General features: G+C 39.4%; 1 protein-coding gene across 2 annotated transcripts in view; it reads right to left on the minus strand.

Annotated features, from left to right (window-relative positions):
* AGPAT5 (1-acylglycerol-3-phosphate O-acyltransferase 5) overlaps window positions 1-14,737 on the minus strand; it is a 61,031-nt gene that overhangs the window by 38,872 nt on the left and 7,422 nt on the right. For both annotated transcript variants that reach the window (XR_003520895.1, XM_027599517.1), the window contains exons 2-3: window positions 6,637-6,706; window positions 1,612-1,727 (exon numbers count right to left, since the gene is read on the minus strand). Coding sequence is in view for 1 of the 2 variants with exons in the window: in XM_027599517.1 (XP_027455318.1) it covers window positions 1,612-1,727; window positions 6,637-6,706 (186 nt within the window). In the remaining variant the exon portion in view is untranslated. The remainder of the gene's footprint in view (window positions 1-1,611; window positions 1,728-6,636; window positions 6,707-14,737) is intronic.

Consider the following 14,737-nt stretch of genomic DNA (forward strand, 5'->3'; position numbering starts at 1 on the left):
GGTGGGTCCTAATGCAGAAGAAGAGGAGATTAGGACACCAACAGGCATATGCACAGAGGAGAGACAGAGGGAGAAGGCAGCGGACTGGAAGCCACGGAGAGAGAGGCCTCGGCAAAAAGCAATCCTGATTAACACATTGATCTGGCACTTCCAGCCTCTAGAACTGTGGGGAAATAAATGTCTGTTATTTAAGGTCCAGACTGTGGTATTTTGTTAGGGCAGCCCTAGCCAACTAACCCAGGCACTGTCATACAAATTAAGGGATCCTTCGTGAAACTTTGTAAGTGTCCCTCGCCAAAACTTTGCATCAAGTCACCGTATTATTTGCACTCGCTTGTGCTAATTTGAACTCATCTGTAAAATAAACTGACTGGCTGAACTTGATTTTGTCTTAACCAAGAATATGAGTAAAAGGAAATGCACAGAGAGGAGCAAGGAGGGGACAGTATAGAGACTATAAAGAGGAGAGGAAGCAAGGTGGCCTTCCGTCCTGATGGTGGTTCCTTCCAGATAGAAACCGGCGTGCCTGAGCGCAGAGGAAAAACTCAAGGTGCTCTACAGAAGGCATGTCACTGTTTGCCCAAATAGAGAGGACTGATTCATTCTCTACTAACTCTTTAGAATTAAAAGCCACAGCAGGTTTATACCACAACGTAAAATTTCCCCAAGCTGTAGTGGATGTGATGCCTACTCTTGACATACTAGTTCGCGCCTGTCAGTCAACTTGCTTCTTAAAGTCTTTTTTAATTAAAAAACACCTGGGTTCTTTCCCAGGTATATGGAAGCTACAGAAGTGAAGTGAAGACCAGGTATCTTTCCTTAAGGAACTTAAAAATTAGTGGGGAAGTGAAATATGTATGCAAGTATGATATCAAGAGAATCTGGTAAGTGTGATAATAAAGACAGCCCAAGACAAAAGCAGGGTGCAGGGAACCGCCAGGCTCAGGAAGGGTTTCATAATCGCATCTAAACTGGGCCCTGGAGACAGAGGAAAGCATATTGCCTTGAACTAAAGCAACACCTCGAAGAAGGATAGGGAGGGAGAAACCGATTCAGGCTAGAAAAAGAAAGGTGGGTTGCAGGGAGGCAGGTCACGGTGGAGCATGAATGCCACTCACGGGACCTGGCACGTGGTACAGTTGAGAAACACACACTTTGAGCAGATAAGCGGCTTGACCAAATGTATGCCGGAGAAGCAAATTAAAGGCATTCTGGAAAATATCCTATACTAAACGTTTATTATGTGCCTGGCACTCATGCTCAACACTCTTGCATTACAGCACACTGTTTTTTTAATATCCTACAGATCATAATTAAGTTTTAATATTAGTTTCTTAAGGTAATCATCTGTCGATTCTATGCCTTTAAATTTTCCTAGTTGATTTTTGTACACTTGTATTTTTGGTATTTAACTACCTAGGTGATCAGACGTGTACATAAATGCACACCATTAAAAATGCCCAAGTAAAATTACTTCTGTTTGGAATAAATTATTAAACCCATAAAAATAAACAAAACAACCTATACATTTATATTAAGTGCATGCTAAATTTCCAAATCTAAAATTTTTACAAGCTACATATATAATGAAGAAAACATGGAAAAAGTTACCTGAGAAAAATAACACCCATACAGCGGAAGCCACTTTAACCCATCTTTCAGCACGTAGCGTACATGTCCAAGAGCATTCTGCCTGATGGCCAAAATATCAGCAATAATCCAGTCAACTGCAAAGACACAACCCAATTAACGCATAAATGATCTGTATGTGAACTCTGGCATTCCTTTCCCAGAAACAGAAAAAGCCTCTTCACAAGATTATACTAGGAATATACTTTTGGAAATATGAGAACTTTAAAATTACTTTATATCAACTGTAGACATTTAAAAATTACAAGTTCCATTTATAAAAATTTTTTGTTTTTTTTTTCTTTTTGCATTCCTTGAAGGGCTTTGTATTTCAGAGGTAAAATGCAAAAAGTCACAAACCGCTGTATGATACAAAAGTAGCATGAACAAAGAATAAAGCGCCTCTAATTCTTAGTCTAAAAAAAATAAAATTATAAGCAAAAAATGGTTAAATGAAACTGCCATATATATTGTGTATATACTAATATGTTCAACACAAGGCAAGGACACTTCATCTTTACTGGTGCATTCCAGGACACGATCCTAGGTTACGACGTCAGAGCAAAGATCTGAGGCTCACAGCTGTGCGGGCAGATACATGCCCCTTACAGAAGCACAGCACAGGTACCCAGCGGCCCAGTAACGGGCATACATGGGGATGTTATCACCAAAGGGTCGCAAAAGCAAAAATAAGACATGAGTGTGTTGATAGTAACAACAACACTTCTGGGAAGAGAGAAGAAATTCCAAACAGAAGGACTAGCCCGTGCTGAAGCAAAGAACCAGAAACCGTGTGCAGAAGGTGGCAAACAGGGGAGATGGTCGAAAGAGTCAGGGGGAAATGAAACAAAATGAAGCAGGAAAACAGTAAAAAGTCTTGAAGACCAGAGACTTGGGTTTGAAAGCAAATGGCTATAAACTACTCCATCTCTTTGATAACAATGAAAACTGAACTGGAGTTTGGGATCCTTGCGGAAAAAAAATGATAAGAATCTCTGAAAAAAAATGTAGTCTTACTATCACGTGTGTATCCAGGGCCATAGAAGCCAGAACAAAAGGACTGAATTAGAGGGGAAAATGTTAAAATAAAATCTATGGCAAATAAAAGCCTGGAAATTTTAAAGCAGTTAACAAGAGTTTTAAACCAAAATGAACAGTTTCCCACAGGATTACAGCTGTGTGAGATCCTTTAGACAATACATCACACTGGAGAGATTATCCCAAAGACAACTTAGCCAGTTAAACACTAAAAATTATTCTTGTGAAAAATCATGTTATCAATTATTGCAAATCTCTTCTTAATCTTTATCATTCACAAGTTCTTTCTTGATGACTTAAGTTATAATTACACAAACTGATTCTATGACAACTCCTTTTAAGTAGAGTGATGCAGATACTCTCCTACAACCAGGGATCCCTAGAAGCTGTGTCTGTCTGCTGGAGACACTGACGCTACAGAACGATCCACTATCTCTTTACTCTCAAGTATGTGACTTCCACTGGAAGCCATCTCCCTAGCCCCTTCCTTCTCATTCAAATCACCTCAACAATACTGATAAACACAGCTCTTTCTGATTATGTTTTGGAAGCCAAATGATCCACCTTATAATAACTGTACCTAATGTAAATAAATTGTGAGAACTAAATGTACATCTGGAACATATTTGGGGTACAAGGCTAAAAACAAGATATGGTATCTTTTCCTGGAACAATTATCTTTTTATAGTTTGGAAGAATTTTTAATAACACATTTTTATATTGAAACAAACATGGCTACACATGGCCTAGAGTACATCTTCTAAAACTTTTAAGTGTAAAATGTGTCATGTTAGTATTAACTCTCCTGCCCTATGGCCTTAAACTTGCACAAATTTTAGTGGAAAAGCTTAAGAACTAACTTTAGTTCAAAGACCCAGACTTTGTGCCATCAATTTTTGCTACTCAATTACCTTTACTTTTCCTGTTTATTCTCAACTAGGTTTCTCCTAGGAGACGCTAGACTACAGCTGGGTTGCTGACAGCAGAGATGGGAATATGTACCTTTACAGTAACTATTCACACGGCCATAGCAGTGTCATTGTTCCTGTGACCTCTGAAGAGAGGAGAGCCAGCAAGAAAAGCAAGGCTTTTCTCATCTATGTTATTATGTAACAACAGTCCCTAAGTCACAAGGGTACTGCATAGTGTAACAGAGATCCTGGGCAGGAAGCACTTGTCTAGCGGGGACCCAGCACCGCCTGCTCCTGGTTAGCTGCCATCATCATCACCACCACCACCCCTGCTGTTAAATGCCCCCCATAAACCAGGCACACTGAGACACTAGGAGCCAGCCTATGGAAATTGCCTAAAAACTCTGAGCAGTAGACATTCTCACAACTTATGAATAAGGCTAAGAGAAGCTAAGTGATTTGCCCACTGTCACACAGCCCACTGCCGAACAGCAGATGAGCCAGGGTCTGACGGCAAAGCCCACACCTTTTTATGATAATCTGCTCACCACATATTTTGTTAGTCGAGGCGAATATCACTGAAACCAAGAAAAGGATGCATTTCCTGAGATCAAGGTAAACAGTGTCAAAAGCAGGTATTTAAAAAGGCCGAGAGGAAGGAATAAGAGCCACTACAACGTCTCAGCAGAGAAATAAGTTAAGAGACTAAGAATAGAGAGACAGCAAGGACACATCAAGTGAAAACACCAGAGAAGAGATACTAATTAAAACGTCAATTGTCTGGAACGTGAGGCCCAGAAGAGACTTGTATTCTGGCAAGCCTAGTAGAGGGCAAACAAGACAGTCTATGTTGAATAGCAGTCTCTGAAATATTCTTTCTGCTAATTACATTTTTAGATACTAATTTGTGGTTCTTAATATATCTCAGAAGGGTCTTAAGAAAAGGGTACTCAGACCCCACCGGCCAATGACCCATGACCATGGATAAGCTTCAGGGGTCTCTGGAACCTAAAACTATACACAAATTTGTGTATGCCCATATCCCTGGGCATAATCTATCATATTCTGACTGAAACTTGCAATTCTGAAGTAATTTAAAAATCACTATCTAGTTATGTTCCTAGGTTATGAGTTTCTTAAAAGGCATTCAAAAAAAGTAGCTTTCTCAAATCCCGAAGGCTAACTGGTACAGGACCTGGTAGCAGAAAGTCTCAGGCCCTGATGGGTCAGATAAAGGCACGAGGAAATGGCTCTCTGACCTGAGAAGTGGGACTTTTTTCGAGTCAGTTGTGGGCTGACTTTGGAACTCATACTTCCCATATTACCTTCTAGTTCTAAACACACAAGTAGGAAACAAAACTGTTTTCTTCCAAATGTTTCCCGCAAAGTCCTCACTCTGAAGGAATGTATATAAAAGCCAACAGGTAGTAAGCACACCAGTGACAGCAACGGTTCTCATTTTATTGCTGGTGTTACCACCACTGCCTCTGGGAACGTGAGGAGTACTTACTCCACATGTTCACGCTAGTTGCACAGCTGTTAATACAACTATTTCACACTGAAACCTGGCAAAAAGAAAGTTGGCAGGGAACCCGAACAAGGAATTTTAAGAGAGAATCCTCTTTAAACACATAAAAAAAAAAAAAAACTAATAAAATGAACCAATGGGTCAACATAAAGGAAATTTGGGTTGTCATGAGCCACTCCCTACCCTGGACCCATTAATCCTTTACATTTGGATACTGGAAGCCTGGCAGAAATACACTGTCAGCAACAGGACAAGCAGCAGGACTCTGTTAGCAGTAAAGACCCAGTGTGTCTGCAGAAACTCAAAATCCAGAAGAAAGGCTGCTCTACCGGCCAGTGCTGGAAGCAGACACTGGCCCAATCAGGCTGCTTGTTTTGCTGAAGTCAAATGTAATTAAATCGTCCAAGCCAGTCACATTCATGAAGTCAGGGAAATACACAGATACATCAAAATTCCTATCAACCTTTGTAGAATCAACTCTTGTGCCATAAAACTGAATGTAATCATTAATAAGCTAAATTGAGAAAAATGCATTTCAACTTCTTTGACTTTCTTTACCTTACCCATGGTACAGGTAGTAGTAAAAGCAACAAAATCATGAAGAGACACAGTTGACAGGAGGAAGATAAAGAACAGCTATAGGCTTAAGTGATTTTTCCAGTATCCTATAATCCCTCAGGTTGTTTTTAGCTTTGAACTTCTGGGTAGTACATTTCTTAAAGTAAGAAAAATGGAATTTAGGAAATGTGCATCAAAAGCAGTTACAGGTTTGAAAAGATATGAAGTGTGATTTTCCTCTGGACTGAATTATTTGTAGAACTAAAAAGCACCTTAACCAATGTCAATTTCTTGGGGTTTGATACTGTACAACAGCTATATAACATGTCATCATTGGGGTAAAATTGACTAAGAGGTCACGGGATTCCATATACTATTTTTGCAAATTCTCGAGAATCTATAATTATTTCAAAATAAAGTTTTTTTTTTAAAGTGCTTTAAAGTATATACTGCACTGTAATTGAAGACCAGAGTCTTCTGACAGAACAGCAAACTATAATTAAACTAAAACATTTGATGAGGCCAAAGGAACTGCAGACATTAGAAATTAATACCGCCTTTAGGGAAGGAGTAGTCACTTATTACCACCACCTTTCTGCTTAACAATCAAAAATGTAAAATGTGTCCACACTTTGACCCAATTTTACTTCCAGGAACAGAACTTACAAAAGGAAGAATGCATAATTTATTTAAAAAACTATTCAAAGAAACAAAATAAATGAAAGAAAATGGCTCATTTACACCCATCAGAGGGAGAAAGGTAAATTTGGGAAAATTCATAGTTTTCCTATGCCTGACTTTCCAAAAAGGTAAAATCACAAAAACACAAGGTCACGATATAATATCTACATTGAAAATTTCATGTTTTAACAATAACCAAAAAAATTTTCATTTAAGTAAATAAAAACATGACTTTGAATGCCCATCTACTTTCTGTAGAAAACCTAAATTTCATGCAAATGAAATACAAACCTGTGCTTTGATGATTTGCTAAATATATTATATTTTCTTTATTTTTTGGCAAATCTCCATATAGCAATATCTAAAAGATAAAACAAAAGGAAACATTAATATTTCAAAACATGCACTACTGTAACAAACAAAATAGGACACTGTCAAAAAATCGACAAAGTCATGACTATTTCCACCCATGATTAACAAAAGTTAGATTTCTCTTAGCAGCATCAGAGACCATAAATGGCACATGTGTATAAAGTAGTTAAGTGGAGGGCAGGTTAATGGTTATAAAGTGAAACAGAATGATCAACACCCTCATGAGAAAAACATAACAAGCATTTATTTACTGACTGCTTATAGTATCTGAAGCTTTTTCTGTAAGATACATCTTCCTTCAAAAAGCCCACAGTGTAGTGGAAGAGACAGCCGTGTAATACAGTTAACAGGAAGACGTTAACACAAACATTATGAAAAGACGACACATTTTAGATCAGAGAACTGTCGACTGAAGAGCAGAAGCAGCATCGTTAGGTGTGGTTTCGGCAGATGGGATGAAGGAAGGACATTCAAGAAAAGGTGGACAAAGAAATGGAGTGGTAGCGTCTGAGGTGTCTGGGGCCTGTGGAGGCGCCCCCAGCACTTTCGAGTCAAACGGCTGCATGCAGGGTTGGTGAGCTGGAGCAGGGACCCCAGGGAGATCTGGACCAGAATGGGAAAAGTCTTTTGAATACCAAACTGAAGATTACAACTTCATTTTGTAAGTAACAGGGAAACCTGGCTCACGATTAGGACCCTCTATATCTCTGTGAAGAATAGAGAAAGTTCACTGGGGCGCCCGGCTGGCTCAGTAGGTGGAACGCATGACTCTTGAGCTCAGGGTCATGAGTTCAAGCCCCATGCTGGGCATAGGGCTTCCTTAAAAAAATAAAATTAGAAGAAAAAAAAAAAACCAAACCAGAGAGAGTTCAGGATATAGGTGACTTCCAGGACTGGGGCGGGCGGCCGGGATGCAACATGTGAGCTGCACACGGCGGTTCCAACTCTAGCAGTCTTTTTTTTTTTTATTATTATGTTATGTCAATCACCATACATTACATCATTAGTTTTGGATGTAGTGTTCCATGATTCATTGTTTGCGTATAACACCCAGTGCTCCATGCAGAACGTGTCCTCTTTAATACCCATCACCAGGCTAACCCATCCCCCCACCCCCCTCCCCTCTAGAACTTCAGTTTGTTTCTCAGAGTCCATCGTCTCTCCTGGTTCATCTCCCCCTCTGATTTCCGCCTCTTCATTCTTCCCCTCCTGCTATCTTCTTTTTTTTTTAAACATATAATGTATTATTTGTTTCAGATGTACAGATCTGTGATTCAAGAGTCTTGCACAATTCCCTGCGTTCAGCAGTCATGTTTTATTTCTTAAACGGGATGGTAGGTACACAGGTGTTCATTATGAGCCTGTAGTTCCGTTATGTCTTAAATATTTCACAAAATTAAGAAATTAAAAGTATATTTTTAAAGACTTTAAAGGAAAGGACTGCTAACAGTGTTTTTTTTTTATTATTCAGGGCATTTTTGTTTCTCAGTATCTTGTCATCATGGGTTATGCAAGATTATGAATTAACTAAGGGTTTTTAGATCTATGCTTTTAGATGTCCACACAGATCTTTTGGTCACAACACTCTTCGTTAACATCTTCACAACAGAAGAAAGAAAATGACATCAACTCGGTATCTCTGTAGAAAAGTGTAACTAGAGGACATAACACTGCGGGGATCAGGGATGCAGACTGAGGTTTCTACGCTCTTCCCCAGAAAACTATACCATGCTATACGTGTAATATATGTTTAAATATTTGCTCAATTTTTTATTAATAAAGTCTATCAGTGCCAAAAAAACAAAACAAAACCCTAAACCAACAGTTTGATCTATGCAGGGTTAAAAGAGGAGTTCTTGCTTGTGAACAACCCCCATTCTCTGGCCAATAAGCAGGAACTGCTTCAACAGCACAGGTACAACGCACTGCGTTGACAATACTGCAGCCACACGACCTTCTAACTTTTGGCTTAAGTTCCCTGGGTGGGACATTCACATTTAAAGGTCTCAGTTTAATTGGTTCAACCTGATTACCACTCTTTGGAGACCTGCCTGCCCCCTAGCTGAAGTCAGCAGTTGAACCATCCAAGAAGAGGCTCTCCCTTTCCTTTCCTGCTCTGAGCTTGATTAATAGACTTGTCAGGATGCAGCCTTTGAAGGTAAATAACAAGACAAGTTATTAAAAAGCAGTTGTTTTTTTTTTTTTTTTACTTTGATTGTGGTAATTCTGGCACGTTCCGACTGGATGGGGCCAGCAGCACAGGTTGTAAAAAAAAATCACCCAAGGCAGAATGAAGGAAACAGAAGTTTACTGAATACACTGCAAGACAGGAGCAGGAAGGACAGCCAGGAGAGACTGTCTACCTAGGCAGGGGTGAGGTGCTGTAGTAGCAGGTATGGGAACATACGGAATTCACCTGGTTGTAAACATCCCACTGATAGGTGATGGCCTATAGCTATTTCCAGGTGGGTCGCTTAATGAGCCTGTTGGCATTCAGCTCAGTGGTCCCTGTGGGCCCTTTTCCCTTGCTCACGTTTCCAGTGCTGAAGCCTGCTGCCTAGAAGTGGCCTCTCTGGTATCTAGAGAAAGTAAGTAGTGAATTTAATTGGGCAAAACAGATGGAGAAAACATAGTTCTACTGTTAGATCACTCTGAAGGAGAAAAACCTAACTCATAGCCACTGAAGGGAAAATATATACCTACATCTTTCATACTTCTAAAGATTATTCTTCAATATGCATAGTATCTCGCTGAAATAAAAAGTATTTCCAAATAAAATGCAAGAAGATGGGAAAAAAGGGTAAGCCTTTCACAAAACATAATTTAGCTATCTTAGAGTAAATATTTGGGCTGACTGCCTATTTAAATTTTTTCATTTGCCACTATAAATTGGTTGGAATTCAACAGAAATAAGTTAGAAAAGAGTAGCCTTTCATAGTTAAAACCTGAAAAAAGATCTAAAAGCAAAGTAAATGAAATTATGAACTACAAATCTTACTGTGTAATAGTTGCAAATCATTAAGTACTCTGAATTAATGTTGACTAACCAAAGAAAGGAATACATAATTACAATCTTAGGTATCAAATATATGCAGTTTTAAGGCCCTTCACTTGGTTTATTTCCAAGATTTCAAAGAAAAAAGCATTTCATTCTAATTTAAAACTGTCAGATTTTTTTCATTCATTTAAGTGAAAGTTTTTAAATTTACTAACAAGGAGGGGAAGAAATGCAGATTCTCAAATACTTAACACTTAAGTATTTAACAGTTATTAACAGTTATTACTACCTTATTAACAAATATATGGTTAGATAGCTGTAGTATCTAAATTAAAAAAAAAGTTCCTAAGAACTTACAAAATACCTATACATATAAATTATTAAATGATTAGGTAGGGACCAAGGGCAGGCTGCCCCTAGACGGGCCACTTTGGCATAAAGATTAAGTTAAAAGTAATCAAAACCCAGCAGATGCAGGAAAAGCTATCTGCCTGGCTCTCAAAGACCTAAATTTGCATTGAAAAGGAGAGCCAGTTCCAGGAAGAGAGCTCTAAATAGACTCCCCTTTACCTAAGAAACTGATCTGCATAATAGGGCACCTCCTTTCACCTTCTTGCCAACAGCCTTTTTCTTGTATCCTAAACCCCTCTCACCCTCTTTAGCTCAGGTAAGCTTCCCGTTGACTGTGCACTATCTTTGGAATCTCATGTGTGTGTGTGGAGTCCCCATACATACACCTATTAAATTTGGTTTTCTCCTGTTAATCTGTCTCGTGGCAATTCGATTCTAAGTCCACCTAGAAGGACCACAGGGCAGAGGAAGGTCTTCCTCCCTGACAATTATACGATGACCTATAAGCCTACCGGCACTGTCTCATTGTAATCATCTTAAATCCGCTCATCCTCAGCATGCATCTACCTCTTCTCCAAAGCCTTCCCGCCTTCTAACCCAGAGCCCAGGATTAATCACACCCCTCTTTTGCCCTGGAACAAACCCTGTTCACACTCCTAGTGTGAACTCCTAAGGAGCCTCAACCACAAGTTGTGCATATTTATTTGCAAGTCACCTGTGTGTACGGGGGGCGGGGGGGCTCATAAGCTCTTCTGTGGCAGGGTCTTCATTGTTTTTCTACCCCCCGAGGCCAGGACTCAGATGGTTTTCAGCACAAGTTTACTGAATCATTAAGCTGCACTTTTATTTTTCACAAGCAGATAAAGCTACATCTCAATTTCAGCAGTAGATAAAGCTAGATCTCAATTACAGCAGTAAAAGGTTTTGGAATAAACATAAGTAAAACACTTTAAATGCACCAGTGACTTAAGGCATTCTGTGAATCTTCTAGTACATGTATTTTGAATCACATTAATCAGGTCTTTTGCAGGTAATTTGTTCCTTCAAAACAGGGCACATGAAAAACATGGCTTTTTTTGTTCTTCCTAATTCTTTAATTTTAGGTCCATCATAACTGTTGATTTTAGCTCATCCATTTTTTTAAAAGCTCATCTAAAGTCTCTATAGAGGGGCGCCGGGTGGCTCAGTCAGTTAGGTGTCTGCCTTCGGCTCAGGTCATGATCCCAGGGTCCTGAGATGGAGCCCCATGTCGGGCTCTCTGCTCAGTGGGGAGCCTGCTTTTCCTTCTCCCTCTGCCTGCCGCTCCCCCTGCTTGTGCATGCGTGCTCTGTCAAATAAATAAAATCTTGAAAAAAAAAAAGTCCCTATAGAAAAAAGAACAATTTTTCCTTTTCATTTTATTAATTCAGAAGGGGACAATAAAAATGCTCTTTGAATAATTATCTTCATTGCAACTGATCCTCTAGTTACTTTTCTGCTTTAGTCAAACAAACTTGTTTAACTTGCACAAACCGGCTATCAGAAGGCGGCCTGGATGTAGATGTAGACTTCTTTCACCTCACCTTGACCGTATCTTTATAGTGTTTTTAATTTTCTCCCATGATATGTAAACAACCTCAAGACTCTTTTGTATCCTGAAAAGAGGGAGTAAAATGGAATCTACAGTGATCACATGTTTAACACAGCAGAGTATCTAATAATACCACCGGAACATAAATGCATACCATTCTTTTTTTGTGGAAAAAAAAACAAAAACAGATTCTTCATTTATCTCAATAATATCCATTTTCTTTCAGTATGCAAAATGAAATATTTTTTTAAAAACTTTTTCACTGCCCTTAATATAGACTCTGTTGAGGGCAACCGGAGTATGCTACCCCAAAATATGCCACATTGGCATAAGGATATTTTGAGGTGAAGACAAGTGTGAGGTGAAGACAAATGAGAAACATCAGACACAGGAATACCTTTCTGGCTTCCCCCTTTCTGCCGAAGTCATAAGCTTCCCTTTGTAAGGGTGATGTTAATACCCATTCCTAAAGGTGTTCCCTTCTAGAGTGCCAGAAAGACCAGCGATAGCATGAGAGGAGTCTGCACAGCAAACCTTACTAAACCACCCTTACCTATCACACATTCCCTAGGGACATGCCCACAATTTACCAGCCCTAATGGCACAAAGCCCTTTCTCTGTCTAGTCATGTTTCCAGAAGTTACTGCCCTTTTTTAAAATGACATATAAACCCCTCAAACTGAGTCTATTCACTTCTTTTGATTTTCACTTCTTTTCTGCGAGGCACCAATGCATGTAAAAATATTAACATCAGTAAAATGTGTATGTCTTTTCTGCTGTTAATCTGACTCTTGTCAGTTTAATTTGCAGACCTCAGCTATGAACCTAAGAGAGTAGAGGAAAAGTTTTTCTTCCTCTACACTGCAACATAATAATCACTAAGAGCACAAGTTAAAGTATTTGATTTGAATTAAGACTTGGATTTGAATCCTAGTCTATCACCTTAGTAATTGTGTGTAATTGAGCAAAGTCCCTTACCTCTCCACCATCTATTTCTTTACATGTAAAATGAATGTGCTAACAGCAACTACTCCTAATTAATGAGATCAGGTAAACTACTTCACACAATGCCTTGAACATAGTAAGCATCCCCCCAAAAGTTAGCTGTTGTTATTATTGTCCAATAAAGTGAAATTTTTTGTTCACAACTGTGTTAAGTGATTAATGGGTAAGAGGAAAAAAAAAAGTCTGATTACACAGAAATGCAGCTATAAGTTGTTTTAATAAGATTACATATACACTTTACGATGTTTATAATCATTTGAAATGAATTTTTAAATGTATTTTTAGGCCAATGAAATATATCACGAGTTAACCAGTAAGATTTCTACTGTAATGCATACAAACACGATGGTCTTTTTCTGCCCAATCTCAAGCAACACTTCATTGAATAGGAAAATTACAATGCCCTCTGAACCAAGATCAAAGTAGAAACATAGTCATTTGTCTAATAAGCAGTATGCTAAAATAATGATCATGCAACATTTAAAAGGAACCTTACAAATCACAAAGCTTTCTTATACATTCTTCACGTGTGTCCCTTGGTACTGTCCTTATTCTACAGGGTGTTTTGCTGAGCACCTATGACATGCCAGTCACTGAGCGCAGTTTCGCATGGTGTCTCATTTAGTCTTCAAAACAGCATGACAGCAAGTATTCGACTGAAGGAGGAGAATACTGAGCTGAGAAGCTCACTTATTCAAGCTGACACATACTATGGCAGAGAGCTAGGAATTACACTCCGGTTTCTCACACCAAGATCCAAAACTCTTTCGAATGTTATAAAACTATTCTCTGCAAAAATTCGAAATAAGAACTTTGAATGAGAAACCTTCCCATATATTAGAAGCTTATGTGGGGGCTCCTGGGTGGTTCAGTCGTTAAGCGTCTGCCTTCGGCTCAGGTCATGGTCCCAGGGTCCTAGGATCGAGCCCCGCATCGGGCTCCCTGCTCGGCGGGAAGCCTGCTTCTCCCTCTCCCACTCCCCCTGCTTGTGTTCCCTCTCTTGTTACCTCTCTCTGTGTGTCCAAAAAAAAAAAAAAAAATCTAAAAAAAAAGAAGCTTATGTGATTTTTTCCGTCTGAACACTAAGGAGATAAGAAACTCATGAGAAAAAATTAAGTAGACATAAAAAATTTTCCTCCAGAAATGCAAATGCAGTCGGGGAACAAAGCAATACCTAAGCCAGGAAGAGCAACTGACGTTCACTCTCCGGGCTCTAGCTTCCACAAACCCGTGCTGAGCCGCACAAGCTCCGTACAGTGAAGCAAGGCTAGGAGCCAGCGGCATTGCTCCTGTATTCCCATGACACTTGATTCTTTTCTTTCTTTCATAACTTCATACACGCTTTTTTAAACTGACTTCTTTCTACACTGCTAAGCCGTGTGTTGAGAGACTATTTTCTCATTCTAAAACATGAGTGCCTATGGGCACCTGGGTGGCTCAGTGAGTTAAGTGTCTGCCTTTGGCTCGGGTCATGATCTTGGGGTCCTGGGACTGAGCCCTGAGTCGGGCTCCCTGCTCCACGTGGAGTCTGCTTCGCCTTCTGCCTCCTCCCCCTGCTTATGCTCATGCTCTGTCTCTCCCTCAAATAAATAAAATCTTTAAAAAAAATAAAATAAAATAAAACATGAGTACCTAGCATGTGGTTAGCACTTTGGGTGATGCTCCTTTCCAGGTATCACCCCCTGGTTTCTTTTTGGTTCTGCAATCCCCACCTGGAGGCCAGGCAGGATAAAGCTGTCTTCCAAATACCACTTCCACACACATACAGTCCTCTAAAATATCCAAGCAACACTTGCTTATTTGGGGTTTCCATTGCTAGTTCCCACACAGAAAGGGGAAACAAAATAAGCCTTAGAGAACTGCGTAGGTTCAAAAGTAGCAAGAAGTACAGGTTTTTATTGACAAGCAAACAAAGGTTTCTCTATATCGCTGGCTGTTGCAGAATGTCCTCTTTATAAGGTCTCTGACCTTATTCTTTCTCAGTCTTACTTCTGAGCGTACAGTTCATGTTTCTTTCCCCTTTATCTATTTAAGAATACAATTAGACTCACTAGACCAGCAGTCCCTATTAAATCAAAACCTGTCAAGCAGTAAGC

The sequence above is a fragment of the Zalophus californianus genome, chromosome 2 (genome assembly GCF_009762305.2).
Source record: "Zalophus californianus isolate mZalCal1 chromosome 2, mZalCal1.pri.v2, whole genome shotgun sequence".
NCBI classification, from domain to species: Eukaryota; Metazoa; Chordata; class Mammalia; order Carnivora; family Otariidae; genus Zalophus; species Zalophus californianus.